This window comes from Capra hircus, chromosome 9 (genome assembly GCF_001704415.2).
Source record: "Capra hircus breed San Clemente chromosome 9, ASM170441v1, whole genome shotgun sequence".
NCBI classification, from domain to species: domain Eukaryota; kingdom Metazoa; phylum Chordata; class Mammalia; order Artiodactyla; family Bovidae; genus Capra; species Capra hircus.
In genome coordinates this window covers 78,681,515-78,709,209 of record NC_030816.1, presented here as the reverse complement: position 1 = coordinate 78,709,209, position 27,695 = coordinate 78,681,515, and the positions used below count along the sequence as shown (strand labels likewise).

General features: G+C 43.1%; 1 protein-coding gene and 1 pseudogene across 5 annotated transcripts in view; both read right to left on the bottom strand.

The window, feature by feature from the left end:
- Positions 1 to 4,930, bottom strand: part of SCAF8 (SR-related CTD associated factor 8) — a 218,910-nt gene extending 213,980 nt beyond the window's left edge. For 2 of the 5 annotated variants that reach the window (XR_001918557.1, XM_018053394.1), the window contains exon 1: positions 4,367 to 4,598. Coding sequence is in view for 3 of the 5 variants with exons in the window: in XM_018053394.1 (XP_017908883.1) it covers positions 4,367 to 4,396 (30 nt within the window). In the remaining 2 variants the exon portion in view is untranslated. Of the gene's footprint in view, positions 1 to 4,366; positions 4,599 to 4,797 lie in introns of those variants that run through there. The other 3 variants (XM_018053397.1, XM_018053395.1, XM_018053396.1) reach the window with 3 other exon arrangements.
- Positions 17,467 to 27,695, bottom strand: part of LOC102191705 — a 28,237-nt pseudogene continuing 18,008 nt past the window's right edge.

Here is a 27,695-nt window from a genome sequence, read left to right as displayed (position 1 = left end):
ATCTAAATCAGTGATTCTCAACCATGGTCGATTTTGGCCCCCAAGGGACATCTGGTAATATCTGGAGACATTTCTGGTTGTCACAACAAGGGAATCTAGTGGGTAGAGACCAGGGCTGCTGCTAAACATCCTGCAATGCACAAGGCAGCTCCTCACAGCAAACAATTATCCAGCCGAAAACATGAACAAAACCCAGGCTGAGAATCCCTAACCTAAACCCTGGGGCAGGGAGAGGGCAGTGAAGTCTTCCTTTCTTTCTAACACTAGGACTGCTACATCTTTAAGAGATTTTCACAAAGTAGAAACCAAAAAAATCTCCTGATTGTTACAATTAACCAAAACTCCCCCTGGAAAGTTAAAACACAAGAGACAGAGACATTCCCTGATACACGAAAATCAAAGAAAAAGGCACTCTTCTATAGCTTCCTGAACTGCAAGGGGAAAATATAAAATCAAATTTCACATGCTTTTATTATTCCCACTACCTTTCCCACTGTCCTCTACCATCCCATGCCTACTACTAGATATTGGTGCAAAGATTATCAGTCCTCTAGAAAGGCAAATGAATACCCTCGATAACAAACTTGGAAATGGAATAAAACAAAGAAGGGATTTCACTACTGGTGCAAAAAAGGCAGAGAAGAGGAAAATACACTGGGTGTGAAAGTGACTCTGGAGAAGTCTACATTCTGCAACAATTTAAAGGGTGAGCTATCCGACTAACTAAAGGATCCTAAGAACAAAAGACACTAAGAATTCAGATATCCTACAGCTGAGTAAAGAATTTAAGAACCGAGGTAAAGCCAAAAATAAATCTGCAATAATTTTACAGGCACAAGCGTAACAGATTCTTACATTCTTAATATAAGAATTCTTATATTTTCCACATATTGAGTTCCTATATTACTAAAGTGCCCTTGCCAATTAAGTTATAATTTTCTAAGAAAAGGGTTATGAACTGCATTTGTATTTTCCTTCTTAAAAAAAAAAAAAAAAAACCTACCATAATGACCTCCATATAGAAGCATTCTTAAGGGCTGAGTACAGATATGCAACTCACGTAAAATTGCTGCATTCTGGTAATCAATTGTGGTCCTAACGTGAATATACAGATTTAAACAGAGAACAGGAGACCCTTCCAACCGAGGTGAGGGCTCTAAATGATCATAACAAGTAAATGCCACCATCTCTGAGCAGCAGCAACTACAATACCTTGTAATAACTCTTCTGGAATTAACTGCTCGGGTCAAGCACTGACCCTTAGGGAATCCTATATATCAATCTGGACAATATTCTTTCATCATTTCAGAACTGACATTAGTGGTCATGGGATTAAACTTTCATCAGGATGATGCTTAACTGGAAATTAAAGTTTTCCCACAAAACCAGCACAGAGGGCACTTAAATATCAATTCCTGAGCCTCAATCTCATTTACCTGATGATAGCTAAGAGGAATTTACCACACACAAAGATCCTCCGACAGTGAATGTGAAAGTGCAGTGAGGCGGCCATAAAGCCCCTCTGACAAAAAGGGAGGGAAGGCTGGCAGGCAGGAGGACACGCCAATCGTGGCTGCTTCCTAGCCTTATGCAGAAGGTCAGATTTTCAGACCGAACCTTATCCACAGTTTTCAGAGTAAAGACCTATGTTCTTAACTTTAAAAATCCCTGGCACATTTCTGTTTTTAAGCCAATGTTCGCTTGTTTTTTAAGCAAGTCATAAAAGCTAAGCATTTCATATTTTGAACATTATGCTTACAGCTAAATTGTGTTGCCTTATAAAGTACGCGGCATTTGACAATTCAGTGCTTCAAAGATAACTTTAAATTTGCCAGAGAAAGTTTTGTTGGGCTCAGCCCAAGGATAAATGCCTTTAAAAGCCAAATTAATTTTAAGGAAACATTCTAAAACATCCTTGACTCCTAATCCTGTAACTCAGATTCCTTTTTTATTTTTGCACTTCATATGATTTAATGGAAAAATATTATTGAACTATTTCCCACTATATACTTAACTTTCAACAAATTTTTACTATACTAGCAAGCACAGATATTCACAGAAACTTTTTTTCAAAAATCAGGAAAAAAAATTATGTTTTGAGTTTAAACCCCCTTAAAAAGTACATTCTTCTCAATCTTGTTCAAAATGTATTTCTCTTCCTCAATTCTATAACTATCCTGTGCACCAACCCCATTTCCAGAAGTGTAAGCATAATACTAGTAAACAAGGGAGTAAAAGATGGTTTAAGTTCTTTGAAAATATATAAGGGGAAAAAAAATACAGGGAAAGGAGACAGTGTTACATAAACTACAGTGGGAATACCACTACAAACCTAGAGTTCTTGTGAAGATTAGATGAGAAAAGAGCTGAAACATCAAGCTAGCCAAGTAAATATTAGGCTCCTTATCCTTAATGTCAATAGTGAAATTTAAAAAACCAACTGTAACATTTCTACTCCTCCTTGCTCCATTGTGATCAACCAGTGTACTAACCACTTGTTCGTATCTATCACATGGCAGGGAGGGCTGGGAATGCAGGGTACATATTAGGAACCCCTAAAATAAACAGGAGACACCCATCAAAAAGGTCTAGGGTAAATCAAATAATTGGAAGGAAATAGGAGAAACCTTTTTTATATATAATTTAAATGAAGACCACTACTTAGCGCTGTAACACTACATGTAGCAAACAAAAAAGCTACACACTTTTTCCCCCTCCCCTGCAGAGCTGTGAAATTATCAACAATAAATTGGAACATATAGTATCCTTATTTTCTATTTCAGATTTTAAGGACAAGGAGTGAAAGCAGATTTTATAATCTGACACAAATTATCAGCTATAAATTCATAAATAAAATGGAAAAGATTGTGAAGTTTACACTCAAATCTGTATCAAAAAGCAGTAAAGAAAACCTTGTATTCAAATGAAAATCCTTTCCAAAAAAAGGCTTTCTTTCAAATAACTGTCACGGCTATCTGTTTTAATACGGAAAGTCTAATTCACATGATTGTTAGATCTAACTTTTAGCCTCTTCTAAGTTTCTCAAATGCTAATTCTCCAAAGAAGGAAGGAAGGATGGATAGAAGGGAGGGAGGGAGCAGGGAAGAAGAAAAGAAAAGCTGTTTAGGCTATCACTATTAGACTATATTGAACAGAGTATTAGTGCCTCCACATGAAAAGTTCTTAAAATTGATGCAAATCTAATTAACATCCTATTAAAATATTTGTATCTAAGGCATACAAGTATGGATAAGCTGTGTAGACATCTATTTGTTACATGTTTAATATAATTAAGTCTATTCACATTAGAGTGTCTAAAAGGTTTTAAAATATTTTAGGGCTTCCCTGGCGGCTAGACAGTAAAGAAGCTGCCTGCAATGCAGGAGACCCGGGTTTGATCCCCGGGTGAGGAAGATCCCTGGAAAAGGAAATAACTATCTATTCCAGTAATCTTGACTGGATAGAGGAGCCTGGCAGCCCATGGGATCAGAGTCGGACATGACTATTTTTATCGAAACGTGTCTCCCTTCAGACTAGTAAACTCAATCAAATAGTGAACACCGGACAGCTGCTTATTTAAAATCTAGCCTTATGTATGACACGTGAAGGAGCCCATGGGAAATGCCTCTCCCGCATCTTTCCTCTCGGCACACACAGCTCTCCTGCTTTATGTCGTGATGGTGAGAAGAGTTGGCGGTGAGGAGGGTGGGGGGGGGGGGAGGTAAGGACAGGAAAAATTTGCAGAATAACCTCGCTTCCCGACCAACCATCCCCCTTAAGCTTAAGTCCCCGGTTGGCAGGTTACCTAGCCAACGATATCTCGGTTATAAACAAACACTGCTTGCAATGTGACCACAGATGATCATCCCAGGAGGTGCTTTTCCAGCACTTCCAAACCCTACCACCCCTATCAATGCCTGCCTCATTAAGGACCGGGGGAAGGCCTGAAGCGGGGATGCCTGGCCTCCAAGTTAAAAATCCCGCAGGCCCAGGAAAAGAGGTGGGCGGGCCAGGCCTCGGCGGAACTGACCCGCAGAGAGACCTGTCGGGAGCCTCCGGGGGAGGGCCCAACCGGTGGCCTCCCCTCCACCCCCGCAGCCACTCGGGAGTAGGTGCTGGAGACACCGGAACCTCCCCCGCCCCCACCACCACCCCGGGATCGGGGGAGGGGCGCCGGGACGGAGCAACACCCCTCCCCCACGGGCACGGCCAGGCCGCCGCTCGCCCCACCCAGGAGAAAGCCCTGCGGGCCCGTGCCCAGCCCTCCCGCGGCGGGCCTTGTCCCGGGTCGGGGGTCGGAGGTCGGGGTGGGGAGCGTGGGCAGGAGCGGGTCGGGGGGAGGAGAGGCGAAGACTGCAATACCAACCTCGCTATTGAAGGTTTTCACAGCCTCCATGTTGTCGGTGCGGAGGCCCGGAGCCCGGCGGCGGAAGAGGCGGCGGCCACTGCACTGGGTGGGGAGAGCGAGACGGGGGCGGCGGCGCCGCGAGGAGGGTGGGGGGTGTGAGGGGGCGGGCGCGCCGACGGCGGCGGGGACGGGGGGTGGGGGGCCGGGCCGCTGCGAGCCCCCGGGCCGAGGGGAAAGGCGAGGCAGGCACTGGAGGGGAAGGGCTCTTCCTTAGGGGCGGCGAGGCCCCGGCATGGCCGCTAGGGCGGGCGGAGCGCCGGGCAGGGGAACAGAGGCGCTGCCGGGGCGGGCCGGCGGCGGCGGGCGGGGGGGGAGGGGCCGGGCCGCGGCGCCTTCTCTTCTCCGCCCCGCTCGGTCTCGGGCTTCCACCCTCCAGCCCCGGTCCCCGACTTCTCTCCACCCCCTCCTTCCTCTTTCCTCCGGCGGGCTCCTGTTTCGCCTCCCCGCCGCTCGGGGCCCGCAGGAACCAGCGGCGCGCCGCGAAGACGGAGGAGGAAGCGCTGGCAGCGGCGGCTGCGGCATCCAATATGGCGGACGCGAGTCGGGCCGCGCAGCTCGGGGATCCGCGGCGCCGGCCAGCGCGCCCCCTGGCGTCGGGACCGCGCGGGTCCGGGCCGTCGCGCGGAACCATCGAGCGTGCGCGCGCGCGGGCGGGCCAGAGCGTCGCCGCCGGGAGGCCGGGCTCAGCTCTACCCACCCCAACCCCCGCCCGGTCCCCTCCACACACCACCTCCTCGCCGCTGCGGGAATCCGGGCTGCAGCCCCTTGGAGCGCCCTGCGGGGGGAGGGGGCCACTGCAAAGCGTTGATCTTAAGAAAAACCCAAATCCCGCCCCCACCCCCCTCCCGGCAAGTTTAAGCTATAATATCCGCGTTTCCGTTGTTTCCATAGGGACTGGCCTCTTTACACGAGGTTTAGTTGATTTTTTTCAAAACTTTACTGGACGTTGGCCTCGAGGTTAACAGCCAGAAAACTTCCTAGTTGGTCACTTATTTGGGAACGATGTGCCCAAGCATTTTTAATAGCGTCGGGAGAAAACCTTTAGAAACAAAAGCTTGAGATTCGGGCGGGGGCAGGGGAACGAGGGAAGCACGCCTGCAGCCAGCTTCTCGGTGCAGGAAATGCACGCTGCATAAAATCCGGGGGGGACTGGCGTGGTGCAGACAATGAGTTCATTTGTCTGCGCGGCGGGAAGCGGTGCCCAGAATGCACGAGATCTGCATAGGCGAAAGGGCACCCGTCCTCTATAAACGATTGATTATTCTAAAGGAATTTTGCCCGAGGTTGCAGAGAATCAGATGGTGAATACAGTTTTTCTAGATGAAGTAGGAGATGCTGCTAGCAAAATGCCTCCTCTGTCACTTGATGCAATGTGAGATAACCGATACCAAATTAAAAGTGAGCATTTAAGTGGAAAGTTAGGTGTGTTATCAGTGAACCCCAAACACCACTGTCGTTTTGCTGGGAGTCGTTTTTCAGCAGTTGCTGCCCCTCAAAGGAAAGGGAGATAGATGACTGCGGGATTTTTCTCTATAGGATTATTGGAACCAAGGTAAGAGCTGAGCCCAGAGCCCTGTGAAACAGGAAAACAGACCCTTCTTGACGTGGTAGGGCCTAGTAGTTTTTATGAGTCTTCTCCATTGACAACTTTAATATGGCCGCTGGCTACTTAGAAGGTAAAATGGAAAACCGGAAGAGCTTATATTCCATCTTGAAAAATCTCAGACCTTTTTGCCTCCCATCCTCATAGGCTAAGCCGTTGTGATCTCTTGGCAACAATTGCAGTAGCCTCCTAAACTGGTCCCTACCCCTCCTTCTCCAGACTAGCCAGAACGGGTAATTCTTTTTTAAGGCACAAATCAGATCAGTTCACTTCCTTTTTCAAATATTTTTTAAGACTTTCCCATTGCACTTCAGGTTTTATCTTATCCGGTTACCTTGGCCTAAAGGCCCCACCTATCAGCTCACACTACTTTTCCCCCTGCCCTCTTTACTCCGGCCACTCTGGTCTCCTTTGTTCCCTGACCACACTGAGTGCTTTCCTATGGAGGACTCAGGGTGTGCCTTTGCCCTCTGGGGTTTTGTTGCTCTGTTCTTTCCCAGCTGACTCCTCATCCTCTTTCCTCCATCAGTTAATCTGCAGTAGCATGCTGGGATTTGGGGAGGTACCCACTCAGTTCTGGTCCTGCGGGATCCTAACACTCACCATTTGCTGCTCTGGCCTATGTGGGATTATCAATTCAGTTGATTATCGATTGATGAATGTTGACTGAATTACTTAGGCCTGAGAGATTAAGGTACTATACAAGCTGAAAAATTACATTAAAAAAAAAAAAGATTTAAATCCATTGTTAACAGTAGTACAGGACATGATTTCCTAAAGCTTCCATAGCTAGAATTGCAGAAGGCATATTTTGATCAAGGGAAGAAAAAGAATTAAGAAAGCAGAGGACAACCTAAGCACATTTTTAGTAGAAAGGAGGTTAAAAGTAGGAAAAGGAAAAGTAGTCTGGGAGCCCGGTGTGATGACTTAATGCAAAGTTTGTGTACAACTACGCACACCTCTGTGTTGTATGTCGATGCCTATGTGTGTGGTTTATGTATGCATGTACATTAGGACTCTTGAGTCCCAGATAATAAGCTAATTGGAGCTAGCTTAATCATTAAAGAATTTACTGTTAGGATGCAGACTTTTCTCCTGTAATGCAAAGTTATGGATGCTGATGGGCCTAAGGAAGGAACCTGAACCCAGAATTTAGAAAGCCCGAAGCGATTTAATCTCCACCTACCTGCTTGAGCTTTCTTTCCATTGCTATATCCAGCTCAGTTTTACATAGTGAGATAAGACTGTTTCTCCTAAATTTATAGTTCTAAACAGCTACAGGACCACCTGGCTGACAATCTCTCCCAGTTCCAAATTATCTTAGGGGGAAAGTATGGAACTGGATTGACCCAGCCTGGATTAGGTGACCATCAGTAACAAATTTAAGACCAAGAATTCATATTATGAAGACTTGAGGTGGGAAACAGCCGGCAGGGGTAGTCCAGCCACTGGAAGAGATATTCCCAATGGTGAATTTTGAAACTCACATTCCAGAGTGTGTGGTGCTCTCTTCTGAATGTGTTTATCATTGGCCTTTCTCCTAGGATTTAATCATTTGGGGAAGTAACTCATAGGCTCTAATTCAGCTGTAACGAAGTGGTCAGAGTCAAAAAGAGTCTGGAGCAGCGCTCACCATAGAGCTTTCTGAGATTGTGGAAATGTTCTGTATCTGTGATGCCCAATTCTGTAGCACAAGCTCCTTGTGACTGTTACCCACTTGAAATATGTCAGGCACAACTGAGAAAATGAGTTTTTAATTTTATTTCACTCTAATTGACTCAAGTTTAAATATATGCTAGCGGCCCCCACATGGGAAAGCAGAAATCAAGCTAGACAAGATTTACTCCCATCAATGGGGCATGTCCTTGAGAAGGGGAGTCATTTTGAGGTGGCAGTAAGCAAAAACAGTTATCAGCTATCAGAGGTGATGTTACCAGAAGGTGGGGGACAGCTGCCTGCCACTTAAAAGCCAATAAGCAGGCCAGGCTGGTAGAAAGAAATTCGCTTTATTTCAGATACCGAACCAGTAGGGAGGGCAGACATTTGTTCAAAGGCCAGCTCTCTCCACTGGCAATCAATTGCGCAAGAGCTTTTCTAGCCGGGGTTGGGGTGGGCTACATGCAGAAACAGCACAGTCAGCTCTGACAGTCATCTTCACATTGATCACTGATGGTCTGAACAGCCTCGTCTTGATTGTACAGTTAATTCTTCAGTTCCAGGGTCAGTTTGTTTCCACGTCTTTGAGGCCAGTTCTTGGAACTGTGGCAGCTTATGTCTCAGGTACAGTCTGATCATCATGTAGTTAACTTCTTCACCCTTGCAGGGTGGGGACAGGGATCGCTTTTAAGAGAGCTCACTGGATATGGCTCAGAATATTATTGATAACCCTTGAGAAGGAACTAAAGGTCTTTGACTATGCTAAAAGACCCTGATGCTGGGAAAGATTGAAGGTGGGAGGAGAAGGGGACAACAGAGGATGAGATGGTTGGATGGCATCACCAACTCAAGGGACGTGAGTCTGAGTAAACTCTGGGAGTTGGTGATGGACAGGGAGGCCTGGCGTGCTGCAGTCCATGGAGTTGCAAAGAGTTGGACATGACTGAGCGACTGAAAAATGACTATGTTATTATTATTTGGTCTTTGACAGTTATTCTATTTTTTGGTTTTGTTTTGCATGTTCTCATTTCTCTGATCAAACATATTCTTTGACTAAAGTTTCCACAGACAAAAGACAAGCAGAGGACACTGGGGGCTGGGGGGTGGGGGCAAGAACCATAGGGTCCTGCTCTGTTTCGGTAATAATATATGTATATGAGTTATTTTTAAACTGGGGCAAAAAAAATCTGAAGCATTGTCTAAGCCAGAACTAATTTCCATCCAACAGAGAAAATGAAAACTTGAGATTCCTCAGGAAACACTTCTGGAGTGGTCTAGTATTAGGGCATAGAAACAAAATGGAATATTATACAGCCAATAAAATGATTAGATTATGAGAAACAATAGGATGGTTCCTCAAAATTTTAATAGAATTGGCCTATGTTCCAGCTATTCCACTTCTGGTATTCATCCAAAAAGAACTGAAAAAGGTGGCAGCGCCCAAGTGTCCATTGACAGATATTGTTTAGTTGCTAAGTCGTGTCTGACTCTTTTGCAACACCATGACTATAGCCCACCAGTCTCCTCTCTTCATGGGATTTGTCAGGCAAGAATACTGGAGCGTGTTGGCATTTCCATCTCCAGGGGATCTTCCCAACCCAGGGATCAAACCCAAGTCTCCTGCATTGGCAGGTGGATTCTTTACCACTGAGCCACCAGGAAAGCCATTACTGACAGATACATTTATGTAAGTATATGCATTTATACAAACAAAGCAGACTAGGGTCTATGCATACAATATAATATCACTAAGCCTTAACATGGAAGGAATATTGATGTATACTACAACACGAATGAAACTTGAAGACTATTCTCGGTACCCCGTATAAGTTGCAATCATACAGTATTTGCCTCTGGCTTATTTCACTTAAAAAATATTGTATGATCCCATTTACATGGGGTACCTAGAATAGTCACATTCATGAAGGCAGAAAATAGAATGGTGGTTGCCGGGGGAGGAGAGATGGGGAGTTAGTGTTTGATGGGCATAGAATTCATTTTGGGAAGATGATAAAGTTCTGTAAATGAATGGTGATGATGGTTGCACAAGAGTATGAAGTATTTATATTTAGTTTTACAGGACCATACACTTAAAAATAGTTAAAATGGTAAATACTGTGTTCAGCTCAGTTCAGTCGCTCAGTCACGTCCAACTCTTTGCGACCCCATGAATCGCAGCACGCCAGGCCTCCCTGTCCATCACCAACTCCTGGAGTTCACCCAAACTCATGTCCATTGAGTCAGTGATGCCATCCAACCATCTCATCCTCTGTCATCCCCTTCTCTTCCTGCCCCCAATCCCTCCCAGCATCAGGGTCTTTTCCAATGAGTCAACTCTTCGCATGAGGTGGCCACAGTATTGGAGCTTCAGCTTCAGCATCAGTCCTTGCAATGAACACCCAAGACTGACCTCCTTTAGCATAGACTGGTTGGATCTCCTTGCAGTCCAAGAGACTCTCGAGAGTCTTCTCCAACACCACAGTTCAAAAGCATAAATTCTATGGCGCTCAGCTTTCTTCACAGTCCAACTCTCACATAGCCTTGACTAGACGGACCTTTGTCGGCAAAGTAATATCTCTGCTTTTGAATATGCTATCTAGGTTGGTCAAGGACTCCTAGGTTCCAAGGAGTAAGCGTCTTTTAATTTCATGGCTGCAGCCACCATCTGCAGTGATTTTGGAGCCCCCCAAAATAAAGTCTGCCGCTGTTTCCCCATCTATTTCCCATGAAGTGATGGGACCAGATACCATGATCTTAGTTTTCTGAATGTTGAGCTTTAAGCCAGCTTTTTCACTCTCCTCTTTCACTTTCATCAAGAGGCTCTTTAGTTCCTCTTCACTTTCTGCTATTAGGGTGGTGTCATCTGCATATCTGAGGTTATTGATATTTAATTACAATTTTTAAAATATTTTAATGGTTAGGAAAAGATTAGAAATATAGGAAAGGGTAAATGCATATGTTAAATACATATGTTATTAAATACAAAGGAGTGTGAATCAAATCGCTAATATATTTTAGTTTTAAGAATATATATGCAAAGATTGAAAATGATACAAAAATAGTTATATTAGGGTGCTGAGTTTGCAAAGGTTTTTTAAAAAATATTTTTGCCCGGTTTCAGTAATTCAGTAATTTGTATCTTTTGGGCTTCCTTGGTGGCTCAGACAGTAAAGAATCTGTCTGCAATGCAGGAGAGCTGGGTTCGATCCCTGGGTTTGGACGATCCTCTGGAGAAGGAAATGGAAATCCCGTGGACAGAGGACCCTGGTGGGCTACAGTCCATGGGGTCACAAAGAGCCAGAAATGACTGAGAGACTAACACACACATACATTTTATTTTTATTTTATTCTTTTTGGCCGTGCCATGCATTTTGTGGAATCGAATTCCCAACCAGGGATTGAACCCAGACCCACACAGTGAAAGCATGAAGTCCTAACCACTGGACCACCGGGAATTCCCAATCTTATTATTTTAAATGGACCCAAAATAACTCACCAAACTCGATACTGAAACCAAGTATATTTCCTGAAAGAATCACAACATGTTAAAGGAAATACACAGTAACTATTTTACTTCTACCAGTTTCACTTTTAGAAACTTTGATTTTGGCAGGTATGTTTTATTGTCCGTTAAAGAAGTGGTTCTTCAAACAGCTAAAGGTAAAGCATCACAGATTGTCAGTAATAATGGTCAACGATTAAAAAAAAAACCTCTAGATTTTCAGGCTTTGTAGTTTGAATATTGATTTAAGCATAACATTTGCTCCTCAGTGAGTAAACCAACAGATCCATGTCTTTTCCTCGTTCACGATGAATCTTTTCTTACTTTTTACACACATTCCTGACCCAATATATTTGCCCAAGCCACATACACAACCTTCAGTGTTTCCCCAGACTTTCCAAATGGACACTACTTCAACTTGCTGGTGAGAAGAAGCTGTTTTGCATGCCTTAATTTATGCAGCTATTGTGAAATGACAGGAATTTTCTGACTATAGGAATTTTCATTCATTTCAGATCAGTGAAAAGGAGACCAAATTATTTTGTTGCAATAGAATGAGAGAAGACTCAGAGTGTAATGAAAGAGGTTATATCACCCAGAAGGCATGTCCTTACATTCCTAGACTCAGTTTAACTTCCTAGTACAAATAGCTGTTATAAATTGAAGGCATTATGACAAGTGGCTGTCCAAATAATGCTTCACATGGTGACAGTATCTTGTGACCATTGTATTCCTCATATGTTGATGGATTAGTAACCCAATTTAATTCATCCAGATTAGATCAGAGCCTCATGGACAAACCAACAACAACCAAACACAAGACACTGACATATGCCCCCCAGAATGCAAGTGTATAAATTTGCTGTATCATTTATCTCATTCAAGTGACTAGAATTCTCATGTCAGCTATTCAGGGCAAAGTCTTCTACACCAAGGTACCTAGAAAACTAATAATCTGACAGTTGCTTTGAATTATTAAGTTGTAAAAGAGAAAATTTTAGTGACTAGAACTTTTATATCCTTCCCCCTGACTTATACCCCAGCGTCAGTTTTCCTTTTGCCTACACCGTATTGAATAAACACTGCAAACATCTCTCTGATAAACCTCTTGTTTTTATGCTAATATCTTTTGGCTAAATTCAAAGCCTATAATAAGCAAAACCATGGCTTTCTGAAGATTTGACTTTATTCCTTATATATTAATTTGTATAGATTGTAATATAAATCCAAAAGTTTCAAGACACTTAAAATGTTTTCAGTTTCTCTTGGCTGTGCTGACTCTTCACTGCCGCTCGGGCTTTTCTGCAGCCGCAAGCGGTGGGGCTCCTCTGGTTGCAGTCTGTGAGCTTCTCACTGTGGCAGCTTCTCTTGCTGCAGAGCATGGGCTCCAGGTGAGCAGGCGTCAGTAGCTGCAGCGTGGATGTTCAGTAGTTGAGGTTCCCAGGCGAGCACAGACTCAGTAGTTGTAGCACATGGACTTAGTTGTTCAGCAAGCATGTAGGATCTTCAAGGATCAAAGATTGAACCCATGTCTCCTGCATTGGCAGGCAGAGCCACAGGGGAAGCCCTTCAAGGCAGTTTTAAAAAATCAATTTTGGGTGGTGGTATACACTACATTATGTTTCCCCAAAATCCATATGTGAAGACCTAACCCCCAGTACTTCAGAGTGTGGCTGTATGTGGAAATAAGGTCTCTCCTGCACCCCAGCTTGAGACATGATTGACAAAATTATATATATTTAAATGCAGATGACACCACCCTTATGGCAGAAAGTGAAGAGGAGCTAAAAAGCCTCTTGATGAAAGTGAAAGAGGAGAGCGAAAAAGTTGGCTTAAAGCTCAACATTCAGAAAACGAAGATCATGGCATCCAGTCCCATCACTTCATGGGAAATAGATGGGGAAACAGTGGAAACAGTGTCAGACTTTATTTTTGGGGGCTCCAAAATTACTGCAGATGGTGACTGCAGCCATGAAATTAAAAGATGCTTACTCCTTGGAAGAAAAGTTATGACCAACCTACATAGTATATTCAAAAGCAGAGACATTACTTTGTCAACTAAGGTCCGTCTAGTCAAGGCTATGGTTTTTCCTGTGGTCATGTATGGATGTGAGAGTTGGATTGTGAAGAAGGCTGAGCGCCGAAGAATTGATGCTTTTGAACTGTGGTGTTGGAGAAGACTCTTGAGAGTCCCTTGCACTGCAAGGAGATCCAACCAGTCCATTCTGAAGGAGATCAGCCCTGGGCTTTCTTTGGAAGGACTGATGCTAAAGCTGAAACTCCAGTACTTTGGCCACCTCATGCGAAGAGTTGACTCATTGGAAAAGATTCTGATGCTGGGAGGGATTGGGGGCAGGAGGAGAAGGGGATGACCGAGGATGAGATGGCTGGATGGCATCACTGACTCGATGGACGTGAGTCTGAGTGAACTCCAGGAGATGGTGATGGACAGGGAGGCCTGGTGTGCTGCGATTCATGGCGTCGGAAAGAGTCGGACACGACTGAGCAACTGAACTGAACTGAACTGAACTGAAAGTTTCAAGGTGGTTTAGATGTACATTGTGAAATGCGTACCACAGTCAAGCTAATTAACGTATCCATCACTTCCCACGGTAACCACGTTTCTGGGGAAATGGAAACACCTGAGATTTACTCTCAGCAAATTTCAAGTATACATTACACTGTTATTAACTACAGTCATCATGCTATCTCCAGAACCTATTCATTTTTGTAACTAAAAGTTTGTATCCTTTAATCAATATCTCCCCTCTCCCCCAACCCTCAGCCTTTGGTAATAACCATTCTACTCTCTGTTACTGTGAGTTTAACTTAAAATTCCACAGATAAGTAAGATTGCATAATATTTGTTTCTATGTCTAGGTTATTTCACTTCATAGTGTCCCCCCAAGTTCATCCATGTTGTTGCAAATAGCAGGATTTCCTTCTTTTTATTTTTTAGGTATTCTTTGCATGTATATTGTGAAATAGTTGATGTACAATATTATATGTTTCAGACGTAAAACATAGTGACCCATTGGTTGTTCAGTAGCATGTTGTTTAATCTCCACATACTTATGAATTTTCCAGTTTTCTTTATGTAATTAATCTCTAGTTTCACACCATTGTAGTTGGGAAACAAATGAGCACTGTAATGGTAGGACTCTGCCAGTCTCTAGTGTCACTAAGCTTTGCTTTTGGTAACTGTACAAAGCTATAGGGAAGAGGGGAAAGCACAGACATTCCTGTATCTGTATCAACAGGAACTGAGTGAAGAGAGGAAAAAAATTCCCCTGAGAATGTATAACCACAAGTCAAACTTCTTGCATGTTTGTGGTCTAACTCATAATACCTGGGTAATGTGAAAAACCTCAAGCAAAGGAATTGTTTTAAATTGGAACTGTGTTGGCCTGCCTCCAGGCAACTGAAAACACAACGGCAATCCTTTTTTTTCTGGGGGAAAGTGACATCAATGTAACCTTCAAAGAAGTCTGACAAATAAAGGTTTACTGAGGATAATAGTACAGGGACTTCTCTGATGGTCCAGTGGCCTAGATTTCGCCTTCCAATGCAGGGATTGCAGCTTTGATCCCTGGTTGGGAAGCTAAGATCCCACATAACTTGTCGCCAAAAAAAAAAAAAAACAATATGAAATAGAAGCAATATTGTAACAAATTTAATAAAGTCTTTTAAAATGAGATTATAATTAAATGAACAAACAAATGAACAGGAAAACAAAACATCAGGAGTGGGAGCCAACAGAAATACAAGACAGCAAAATCAGACCAGCCAAAAGTGTACATGTTGGAATTGACAGACTCAGAAGAAACAAAGTTTTAACAGGTGTCCAGGAATATTTTGGACTAGGTTATTCAGATCAGCCTCATTACTAAAAACCACAGTGAATGCTGGTTAAAAGAAAGATAAGTAAGAAAAACTCTGAAAGCATTGAAAACAGGACAAGGCTTAAAGAAAGTGAGAACCAGAGAGAACCTTGAAATTGCTTTTGCCTTGGGTGCATTTTCTATTCTGGGCAAACTTGAACTTTGGATTTTGACAGCCTTCTGGGGTAGAAGGGACAGAAATCAAAGCCTGGTGGCCCCCAAGTTGAGGAGTCTTAGGAGGGTCTCACTACACTGAGCTGGACCCACAGAGAGTGACAACTCAGAATTAGGGTGAAAAGAAAGTGAAAGTGAAGTTGCTCAGTCGATCTGACTCTTTGTGGACCCCATGGACTGTAGCCCACCAGTCTTCTCCATCCATGGAATTTTCCAGGCATGAGTGCTGGAGTGGGTTAGCGATTTCCTTCTCCACGGGATCATCCCATCCCAGGGACTGAACCCGGGTCTCCCGCATTGCAGGGAGATGCTTTACCATCTGAGCCACCTGGGATAACTCAGGTTAGGGTGAATCAGAAGTAAACTCACATCTCTCTCTCCACCCAGGGACTCTGAGAAATTTTTCCTAACAGCGAAAAGAGAGGGGAGAGACTTCCCTGGTGGTCCAGTGGTTGAGACTCCACGCTTTCCATACAGTGGGCACGGGTTCCATCCCTGGTTGGGGAACTAAGATCCTGAGTGCCATATGGTGCAGCCAAAAAAAAAGAGAGAAAAAACAGTGAAAAGTATAACATAGCCTAGCCTTTACATGGACTTGCTGCTCAAAACACATTACCTTAAGCCCTTAATGTAGTTCAAAGCATTCCCAGGCTAGTAGTGCCCCGAAACAACTAGGAGAATTAAACACAAGTCCTCTCTGAAAGGCTGGTCCTTCCTCTAAGGCCTCAAGGAAATCCTTCAAATGAATTCATAAGGCAAATGAGTGTATTGTTTCCCGTTGCTGCTGTGACAAGTTACTGCAAACTTGGTCGAGGCTCTAACAACACAAATTTATTGTCTTACGGTTCCAGAGGTCAGGAGTCAACGATGGGTCTACAGCGAGTGTTATTAACTCGATGGACATGAGTTTGAGCAAGCTTCAGGAGTTGGTGATGGACAGGGAAACCTGGGTGCTACAGTCCATGGAGTCGCAAAGTCCGACACAACTAAGCGACTGAACTGAACAAGGCTATGTTTCTTCTAGCTAGAGACTCTAGGGGCAACATTTGAAAATTATAGACCATGAATGAGAATCAGCAGAAAAGACAAATGAAACATACATGCATGTGCATATATTGATATATCATGAACCAGTTGGGTTTATTGTAGGAATGGAGGGTTGGTTTAACATCAGAGAATCTCATTAGTGTAATTCACATTTTAAGAGATTAAAAGAGAAAAGCTATATGCTTGTTTCAGTGGATTTGAAAAAAAAAAAATACCTTTGAGGTAGTTGAATGTGCTGTTGCTTCAGTCATATCCAGTTCTTTGCAACCCTATGGACTGTAGCCCACCAGGCTCCTCTGTCCATGGGATCCTCCAGGCAAAAATAATGGAGTGAGTTGCCATTTCCTACCCCAGGGGAATCTTCCCAACCCACGTCTTTTACATCTCCTGGCAGGCAGATTCTATATCACTAGTGCCACCTAGGAAACCCGTGATTCAATATCACAATTAAATAAAAACAGTATTAGATTCCAATGGCTCCTATAACAAATTACCCTGAATTTCATGGCTTAAAGCAATAATTCTCTCACAGTTCTGAAGGCTGTAAATAAAAGACCTAAGCATCAGTAGGGTCAGGCTCCACTCAGGTTCTTGAGGAGGGTTGGTTCTTGCCTCACAACTTTTGTCATTGATGGTGTTTTTTCACTGATGGTGACATCATTCTGAGCTCAGCATGTGTCTTCACATGGACCTGTGTCTGTCTGTAAAATTGCCCTCTCCCTCTTTCTTTTAAGGATACATGTGATCGCTTTTAGGGCCAACCCTGATAATTCAAGATAAATTCCAGTCAAGATCCTTAATCACATCTTTTGCCATACAAAGTAATTTTCACTCTTGCCGTGTCAGATGATATTCACATGGTCCAGCAATTAGGAAGTAAATATAACTTGGGGGGAGGGGACACTTTTTTCAGCATACCGCAAAACAAACCACAAAGGAATTATAAAAGACAACTTCCTTAACTTGTATTTTATTTTATTTTTTTTATTTAAAAACTAAAAATAGAAGTTTTTATTGAGTTCTTTAAATTACTACCCCATGGTTTTTCTTCATTCTGGAAAAGTTCTTAATCAACCGTTCTTAATTTGACCAAAATTTTAAAAAAGCAAAGGTATTTTGTAAATGTGTCACAGACACGGGTGACAGAACCCTACTTTTTGTAGAGGGCCTCCATCTGAATAAAGTCATGAGTTTTTCAATAAGCCTCCACCAAGTCTTCTGGCAACTGTGCAGAAGCCAGCCCACCACGGTCCATGGGAGATGGGTTAGACAGATGTTCTTTCAGTTTTCCATGATTTCATTCATTTTGTCGCCTGGAATTAACATCACAGTTTGCAGGGCTTCATTGGTACATCATCAAAGGACCATCGGCCTCCCAGACACGTGTTGCTCTCCTCCTGCACTGAGTAGTTGAACTTCAGGATTGCCTTCTCATAGAAAAATTATTCTTCCGCATTTGCAAACATTAACTCCTCTCTCTTTTGGTTGCTCCGTTTCTTTCTGGAATTGCTTTTTCCTGCTTCCACAAACGTCCTGCTAATCAGAAGGCAGAAGTGACACTTCCCACACGGCTTGTTAGTTCTGTGTGCCTCTGCTCGTTCTTTCTGAAGCTGCTGGTGCATGGGCAGTGCGATCTGTGGAGGAACGTTAATGAATCTCTCACTCAGCAGAAAGCCCACAGGCCTGGCGGTGTCGTTGGAAAGCCTGTCCAGCTCCTCAACCATGCTCTTCTCACAATCCTTCTCACAGAGGTGCAGAATCAACTCCTTAATTTGCTCAGCACAAGGGGTACCCTTTCTTTCAGTTAAATTTAAAAGACTTGAAACCAAAAATCTCATCTTCATCCACATCATCATCGCTGTCTTCTGAAACATCCGTTTGCTTGATCACACTCCCGATGTGGTTCTGTTGAATCAAGAGATCTGTGAGTTCTGCAGTGTCCACAGGGGCTTTTAGAAAAAGCTGCTGTAACTTCTTAATTCCATCGTAACCGTTATCTGAGATAGAATAAGCTTCAAATTCAATATTCACTTCCTCATTGACCACCTCGTCCTCTTCATCCTCTTCTTCGTCACTGTCGTCTTCGTCCTCTTCCTCCACTCTATCCTCCTGTTCCTCCTTGCCCAGAGCCGGGGGCATGCGGCTCACAGCACGCCACTTCGGCCGGGACCCTTAACTTGTATTTTAATCAGGATCTAAAAACAGTAGCTAAAGCTAATATTAATCATTCCTTTTAAAACCAGGAATAGGAATGGATGCCTTTATTACCAGTTGTCCTATATTATCCCAGAAGCCCAAACCAACACAGCAAGATAAAGACATAAGAATTCTAAGAACTGAAAAGAAAAACAAAAAGTTTTTTTTTTAAACATAACTATCTGAATGGAAAACTTTAAAAACATCTCCAGATAAGTTATAGAATTAATAATAGTTTAAGTCAATTGCATTTCTATATGCACTTATGTGGATTATATTAGCAACTGTAATAAGTTACAGAAATATATACCATGTAAAATAGCAACCCAAACAGTAGAGGGTTGTGCTTCCTGCTGTAATGGAATATTGGGACCACACTTGGCTTTTTATAGTAACAACTAAAGGATGTACAAAATATAAGCAACACTTGTTTTCAGACATTGGGCAATAGAGAAGGATAATAAAAACATTATCCTGGACTTCCCTGATGGTCCAGTGCGTAAGACACTGCCCCCAAGGCAGGGGTCCTGGGTTCAATCCTTGGTCAGGGAACTAGGTCCTGCATGCTGCAACAGAGATAAAATCCCAACTGCCGCATCTAAGACCCGGCACAGCCAAATAAATACATTTTAAAAATCTTTTTAAAATAGTTATCCCAACAATACCTCTAGTTTCTTCCTGGTGGCTCTTTCTGAACCACAATGCAGGGATGAGGAGCCCCAACAGCATGAGAGTCTTACTGGGTTGAGGAGACGGAGTTCAGATTTTCAAAAGGCGGCTGGAGTTTGGAGGGCAGGATACTCGAGAGGAGAGAGCTATGTGCAGAAAGGGCTCCAGAAATTCATCATAAAGATCACCTTGAGTTTTGGCTGAATGCAAAGCAACACGTGTCTAGAGAAAACACTGCAAGGTCAGGCAAAGCAAAGCACTTGGGTGCTCAAAGCTGAATAATTCACAGAACTAGGAGATACTGAATTCTCATCAACTAGAGCAGAGAAACCTTATTGAAAAGCTGGGAAGAACTACAGACACACAAATACACACCCACATGCACACACGATGATGGTATCAAAGAAACAGGAACCAACTGAGAGAGTTCCCAATACCAAAGCAAGAACAGTTTACACAAAATAAAATATTATTGAATTATAATCCAAGAGTGATAACCACATTCATGGAGTGAAGGCAGTATTGTTAAGATATCAGTTCTCAAAATGTTTTAAATGTTCAATGCACTTCTCTAAAAAAAGCAGGGTCTTTTTTCCCTAGAAATAGACAGGCTGATTCCAAATATTATATGGAGATGAAAAGGATTTAGAATACTACAACAATTTTAAGGAAAATTGGAAAGATTGCTACTACATGATCTAAAAAAAAGAGGAAGGGTATTTCCCTGAGAGTGGTTAGGCCTTGGAACTTTCACTGCTGTGGCCAGGTTTAATCCCTGCTTGGGGAACTAAGATCCCACAAGTCATCTGGTGTGGCCAAAATAAATAAATAAATAATTATTATTATAAAGCTACAGCTTCAAGGCAATGTGGTAGTGTGGTATGAATCTATATATCAATATTTCACTAGAATGGATTAGAAAATTTGGAAATAGATGTCATATATACATATTCCCACACATATACAGTTTATTCTTTTTTTTAGAATTATTTATTTATTTATTTTTGGCTGTTCCAGGTCTTCATTGCTGCGTGGGCTTTTTTCTAGTTGCGGTGACCAGGGCTTCTCATTGAGGTGGCTTCTCTTGTTGCGGGGCACACGCTCCAGGGCACATGGGCTTCAGTAGTTGAGGCTCATGGGTTCTAGAGCTCGGGCTAGTAGTTATGGTGCTGGGCCTCAGTTGCTCTGCAGCATGTGAGATCTCCCCGGATCAGGGATTGAACCTGTGTCTCCTGCATTGGCAGGCAGATTCATATTCACTGTGCTACCAGGGAAGTCCAGTTCATTCATTTTCAACAAAGATACCAAGGTAATTTATCGTCTTTCCAAGAAATAGCAGTGGAAAAAAGGGGGATCCATATGAGAGGAAACATACCTCAATATTAAAAATAGATAAAAAATTAGGAGGAGATGGAACAGTACGTGGAGGGAGGATGGGAGTGGGGAGAACTGGGAAGATCATTTCATGGAAGTTACAGCGACGGCTACTTCTGGTTACTTCTCCAGTTTTACCATTTCCTCTGATTACTCTGTCTATAATTTCAGCTCCTTGAATGAGATATTCTATGGTTTGATTCTAGATAATGCCATGCTATTTCATTTTACTGAAATGCTTTCTGCACAATTACATTTATTCCTTATTTGGGTAACTCCTATATGTCTTCTTTTAGTTTTCTTTTGATTAATCGGCAAATATATTCATTACTTATGGCTTCTCTGGGGGCTCAGATGGTAAAGAATCTGCCTGACACCCAGGGGACCAGGGTGTGATCCCTGGGTTTGGAAGATCTCCTGGAGAAGGGAATCGCTACCCACTCCAGTATTCTTGCCTGGAGAATTCCATGGACAGAGGAGCCTGGTGGGCTACAGTCCATGAAGTTGCAAAGAGTCAAGACACGACTAATCGACTAACCCTTTCACATTACAATATTTATAATACATTAAAGAGTTTTTTGAAAGAACACCTGTGTAACCCTCACTGAAAGAGATTTCTAAAATCAACCCTAGCTTTGGTATTAGCTAGGAGAACTCACACTCAGAATGTGGTCATTTTCACAGTATGATTTATTACAGTGTAAGGGGCTTCCCAGGTAACGCTAGTGGTAAAGTGAGAGTAAAGAACCCACATGCAACTGCAGGAGGTGCAACAGACGTGAGTTTGATCTCTGGGTCAGGAAGATCCTCTGGAGGAGGAAATGGCAATCCGCTCCAGTATTCTTGCCTGGGAATTCCCATGGACAGAGGAGCTTGGTAGGCTGCAGTCCATGGGGTCACAAAGGATTGGACATGACTGAGTGATTGAGCAAGGATACAAAACAAAATCAGCAAAGGGAAAAGGCACAAGGAAGCCAGTTGCAAGCTTCTAAGAGTCCACTCCCAGGGGAGTCTTACAGATGTGATTAACTCTTCCAACAATGAGTTGTGGCAACACACATAAAATGTTGCCTGCCAGGGAAGCTCATTAGAGACTCGGCGCCAAGAGTGTTCCCTGGGAACTGGACATGCAGGCTCCCTCTGCCTGGCATATATTGAAAACCAAAATTCAAGACTTCTGGATGGAAAGCAAGTGTCTGGGATAAACCATATTGTCTAGGCACAGTGAGCCACTCTTATCAGGCAATGGTGGGAATCCCTCCCCTCAAGATGAAATCTAACATCCCAGACACCAGCCAAGGTCAAACTTGCAGGCAGGTCTTTCTAAGGATAGCATCTCAGGCCTGCTATTTATTCTGGTATGCACTTTCTGTTTATGCCCATTCCAAATCCCGAAACCTCCATCCCAAACACTCACCCTACATCCATGGAGTAACCACTCAGTTAATGAGTATTGACTGTATCCTTGCTATTTCCCCCCTACAGATTTATTACATATGTATGTGTGCCTATGGACTTCTCTGGTGGCTCAGATGGTAAAGAATCTGCCTGCAATGCTGGAGACCTGGGTTTGATCCCTGGATTGGGAAGATCCCCTGGAGAAGGGACTGGCAACCCACTTCAGTATTCTTGCCCAGAGAATCCCATGGACAGAAGAGCCTGGCGGGCTACAGTCCATGGGATAGCAAAGAGTTGGACACGACTTGGCTACTGAACAGCATAATACTATTCTAATATTTTAGGCTTTTATATATCATTATATGGTATGTTGGTTCCACCTTATTGCTCTTCTGTTGAAAAGATTTACTGTCTTATTTCTTGATTCTTTTTATATATGAAACTGGAAATCATTTACCTACTCTCATACATATCCATAGATGTTTTTATTGGGATCTGATTAAATTTACAAATAAGTTCAAAATGAATTGACATCCTTTTGAAATTAGTCTTCTGTGTAGAGATAGATAATAATCAAAATAAGATAGACATATATTTTTTGATGATAAGTGCTAAATAAGTCAGAAGGAGACCAGAAGGTGGGGATGGAGGCTGCTATTCTAAATAGGAGAGACTTATTGATATTTTTCTAATTAATTAATTAATTTGGCCATGCAGGGTCTTAGTTACATGGGACATGGGACCTTCACTCTTCATTGCCGCACGCGGGATCTTTAGTTGCGGTATGTGAACTCTTAATTACAGCATGTGGGGTCTAGTTCTCTGACCAGGGGTCAGAACCAGGCCGCCTACATTGGGAACGTGAAGTCTTAGCCACTGGGCCACCAGGCAAGCCTCCTGATGATATTTTAGTATAGACTCTAATAAGTGAGGACGGGAGTTCATGTTCCAGATAGAGGGAGTGGCAAGTTCAAAGGCCCTCAGGGATTGGTCTCAGCTAGGAGCACAAACAGCTCACCCATAGTCACAGGAGACCAGGCAGAGTGTCCTGCCGAGATGAGGTTTGATGGGTAGGTGGAGCGGTAGGCTGGGGTAGACAGTCTCCTGTTTTCTTAGTGAAATAGAAAGCTGTGCAGAATGAGGATCTGGAAGGCAGTGTTAAGAGGAGAAGGGAAGGACTTCACTGGTGGTCCAGTGGTTAAGAATCTGCCTTGCAATGCAGGGGACACAGGTTCGATCCCTGGTCCAGGAAGATCCCACATGCTGAGGAGCAACTTATACTGTGCACCACAACTGAAGCCCTTAGCTCTAGAGTCTGGGCTCCACAACAAGAGAAGCCACCACAAACAGCAGCCCTTGCACCGCAACTCAAGAGGAGCCCCTGGTCTCTGCAACTAGAGACAAGTCCACATGTAGCAACAGAGACCCAGCACAGCCAAAAATGAATGAATACAAAGAGGAGAAGGGGACCGTGGTATTTCTAGCAGGTGGCATGAAGGGCCTATTCAAGATTCAGTTCAGGTCAGTCGCTCAGTCATGTCCAGCTCTTGGTGACCCCATGAATCGCAGCACGCCAGGCCTCCCTGTCCATCACCAACTCCCGGAGTTCACTCAGATTAATGTCCATCGAGTCAGTGATGCCATCCAGCCGTCTCATCCTCGGTCGTCCCCTTCTCCTCCTGCCCCCAATCTCTCCCAGCATCAAAGTCTTTTCCAATGAGTCAGCTCTTTGCATGAGGTGGCCAAAGTACTGGAGTTTCAGCTTTAACATCATTCCTTCCAAAGAAATGCCAGGGCTGATCTCCTTCAGAATGGACTGGTTGGATCTCCTTGCAGTCTAAGGGACTCTCAAGAGTCTTCTCCAACACCACAGTTCAAAAGCATTAATTCTTCGGTGCTCAGCCTTCTTCACAGTCCAACTCTCACATCCATACACTGAAAAAACCATAGCCTTGACTAAACTAGTGACTGAATTCACAGTAAGAATTGTGCTCAGTTCTCAGCCACATTCAACCACGTGGGTAGAGGCTCAGAGGAGGCAAGAGGTGGACTTATTCAGGGTTGTGATTTAACCAAGAAGGAATCACAAGGCAACAGAAGGACAAGAAAACAGAGGATGAAGTGTTTGCGAATATGGTAACAGTGACCGTGCAGTTCCTGCCAGATGAGGAGAGAAGTAAGGACAGAAGGAGGCGAGGGACCGTGACCTTTCTTGAGTCTTTTAAACTAGCCCATTAGAATTATTTTGTAAAATGTACTGTAAAACTAGCTTTTTAGAGATTATCCTTCACACTATAAATCTGTGAAGAGGTCATTAATTATTTGAATGAATTAAAGAACTTAGTTATTAATACTCTTACAAACCTGAACATTTTTCTATCCCTAGAAGTTATCATATAACCAAGAATATAACAATGGTTAAAGATTCTCTTATTAAACTTCAACATCAATCATAAAAGGAACTTGACCTTTGTAATACTCATATAATTCTTGGTAATTTATGATGTTAAATACATGCCTGGAGCGAGTAATTAAAATTGACAGAAGGTGGGGATTTCCCTAGCAGTCCAGTGGTTAAGACTCCATGCTTCCAATGTGAGGGGCATGGCTTTGATCTCTGCTTAGGGAACTAGGGTCCCACATGCTGTGGGACACAGACAAAGAAAAATGAAATAATAAAAAAAAAATTTAATTCACATAAAGTGGGGAAATTTTGGAGAACAGTTAAGATAACTGCTCCATTGGAAGCCCAAGCCTTTTTCATTTTTGGTATACCAGAATAGCCAATCTGATTAATCACCATTTTATATTCCTTCTTGCCTTCCAAGGGATCTGAGAAATCCTAGGCCTCTCTGAAAACAAGGCCGTAATTTGTAAAGTACTGATTCATTGTCCAGATATAGTTAAGCTGACTTTTTTTCATTTCTAACTCAATAAAGCATCAAACCTGTATTTCCTTTCCTCCTCCTCCTCCTCCTGTATTTCCTTTCATTCTTCGTAAAATCTCAGAGTTGAAAAGAATAAGCATACACCAATGCTTGGCCTCTACGTGGATTTTTGACAAGGATCACACGGTGCCAGTGACAGAGAAGTCCGATTCATTGTCCAGTTGATTTCAGCTCTGTTTGCTATAAATTCTATCTCAAACTGAGCCCAAATATGCTGCCATAAAAACTTTCACCCATTTGTCTCAGGCTTGTACCCAAAGTCACACTACATAGATTTTATTCCTCTCCCACAATATAATCCTTCAAAGAATGTTTTTTTAAAAAAAAAAAAAAAAAAAACGGCCACACTTTTTACTCGACATAAACAGCTATACTTTTCCTCACTTCTTTTACTCGTTCTTCATATGATCATCTCGCCAGCCAAACCCTTGTCCTCAGATCAGCTCCAGAGGGTGGTTTTCCTCCTCGACAGTGGCTCCCAACACAGTACTACAATTAAGGATGGCCTGCCTCAGAGAAGACCAGACCTATGAAGGCCTCTATTATACTTCCATTCGGACTTAAAATCCCATTTGCTATTTATAGCCTCTGTATCACACTGCATTTGTTGCTCTTAATCTGTACTCCTGTGCGGTTGGTTTCCTGGGCCAAGTTCCAGCCTTTACATTTGTCTATATTAAACTTTTTTCTCCTGGATTAAGCCCATCATTTCAACCTACTACCTTTCTGACTGTCATTCTGTCAAATCTATTAGCCTTCTACATTTACTTTATCTAAGGATGTAATCAGTGCATTCTCAATGTCATTATGTCAATAATGATATAAAAAAGTCTGATTACTAAGCAGTCTGCTCTTTAGCTTTAAAGCCCTCTCTCAGCCCTTGTTTCAGCCTTTTCTGACTACTTCACTGAATACAGATCCACCCACGTCACATCATCTTGTCTACAAAAGCATCGTGGGATGCTTGACATTCCTTCTAAATGCTGTAGTACTCTTTTCAGAAATCATCTTTAAGTACAACTCCATGGTGGGTACCATGGCTTGAAGCCTACAGCCAAAGCCCTCCCTTTTATGACTGCAATACTGCACAGTACCACAAAGTGCTCTCAAGACCTCTGCCTCAAGATAATGGACTGAGCACAAGCAATCGCCTCGTGTTCCTTCAGAGACTCCACTGATATTTCGCTATGAAATTGTAAAAAGTCATGTAAACACTGTAAGAGGGGAAATGGTGAGGGGATTTATCAGCAGATAAGAAATTTCAAACAAATCTGGAAGGCCAAAGGAGACGGAAGCGTCTTAATGTAATGGGGGAGCTGAAGCTCAAACTGCAGTTCAGTTTTGGGGTGTGAGCTGAGTTGTTTCAGTTGTTTCAGTCGATTCCGACTCTTTGTGACCCTATGGACTGTAGCCCCAGGCTCCTCTGTCTGTGGGATTCTCCAGGCAAGAATACTGGAGTGGGTTGCCATGCCCTCCTCCAGGGGATCTTCCCAACCCAGGAATCGAAACTGCAGCTCCTGCATTGTAAGGGGGATTCTTTACTGCTGAGCCACCAGGGAAGCCCCTCAGGTGGGGTAGCTGTGTAGTTAGGAGACCAGTTAGAATCTGTGAATCAGAGAATAGGGAAGCAGAGTGGGGAGGCTGCATCACCAAAAGAAAAAAAAAATCCTGATACCTAAGGAAATTAAACTGTTTGAAGGCTATGTTTTCCACTATGAGCACTGGGTTGGACTCCCTAAAGAAGTACAGCATACACACTAAATGTCTCCCCAACATATAACAGCTTCCCATTTAGGGAAAGAGGCTTAACAGGAGGCAGTAGAAGGAGAAACTCACACCGTGAGATGAAATAATCCATCACCTCTTTTATCCTTAAATATAAGGGAACTAGGGCTTCCCTGGTGGCTCAGTGGTCAAGAATCTACCTGCCAATGCAGGAGACGCAGGTTTGATCCCTGGGTCAGGAAGATACTCTGGAGGATAAATGGCAACCCGCTCCAGTATTCTTGCCTGGAAAATCCCATGGACAGAGAAGCCTGGTGGGCTACCGTCCATGAGGTCGCAAAGAGTCGGATACGACTTACTGACATTGTAAACGACAATAACAATAAAGGAACTAACAAAGATCAACAGATTTATCAGGGGGAAAAAAACATGAATGAGCTAGATCAAGATACACAAGAAAAAATTAATCCCAGAGGAAACAGATAATTCAAGAAACAAAAAAGGGCTTGAAATAAAATAATTAGTCTCAGAAAATATTATATAGATAAAGCAAAACTGAAGGCTTTGAAAAAGAAACACTATAGGAAAGGGCTACTATTAACTAATAATAGGAATGTGACAATAAAAATATTTCAATAGAACTAGAAGATAAAAGTTGAAAATTATCCCATGTACCTCTCAAGGACTAACATGCATAAGAATCACCCGGGGATCTTATTAGCAGAGTCTAATTCGGTAGTTTTGAGGTGAGACCCGAAGCTCTACATTTCTAACAAGCTCCCAGGTGAAGCCGACCCTGCTGGGCCATGAACACACTTTGAGTAGAAAGGCCATAGATACAGAAGTTTTTAAAAATGAGAGAAAGTCCAAAATTATGAAACAAGAAAAAGAAGAGAGGGACTTCCCTGGTGATCCAGTGGTTAAGAATCCACTTTGCAAGGGACGCAGGTCTGATCCCTGGTCAGGCAACTACGGTCCTACATGCTGTGGAGCAACTGAGCCCACGAGCCGCAACTACTAAAGCCGGTGTGCTTTGGAACCAGAGCGCCACAGCTGGAAAGCCACTGTGCTGCAAGGAAGGATCCCGTGTGTGCAGCTAAGACCTAATGCAGCC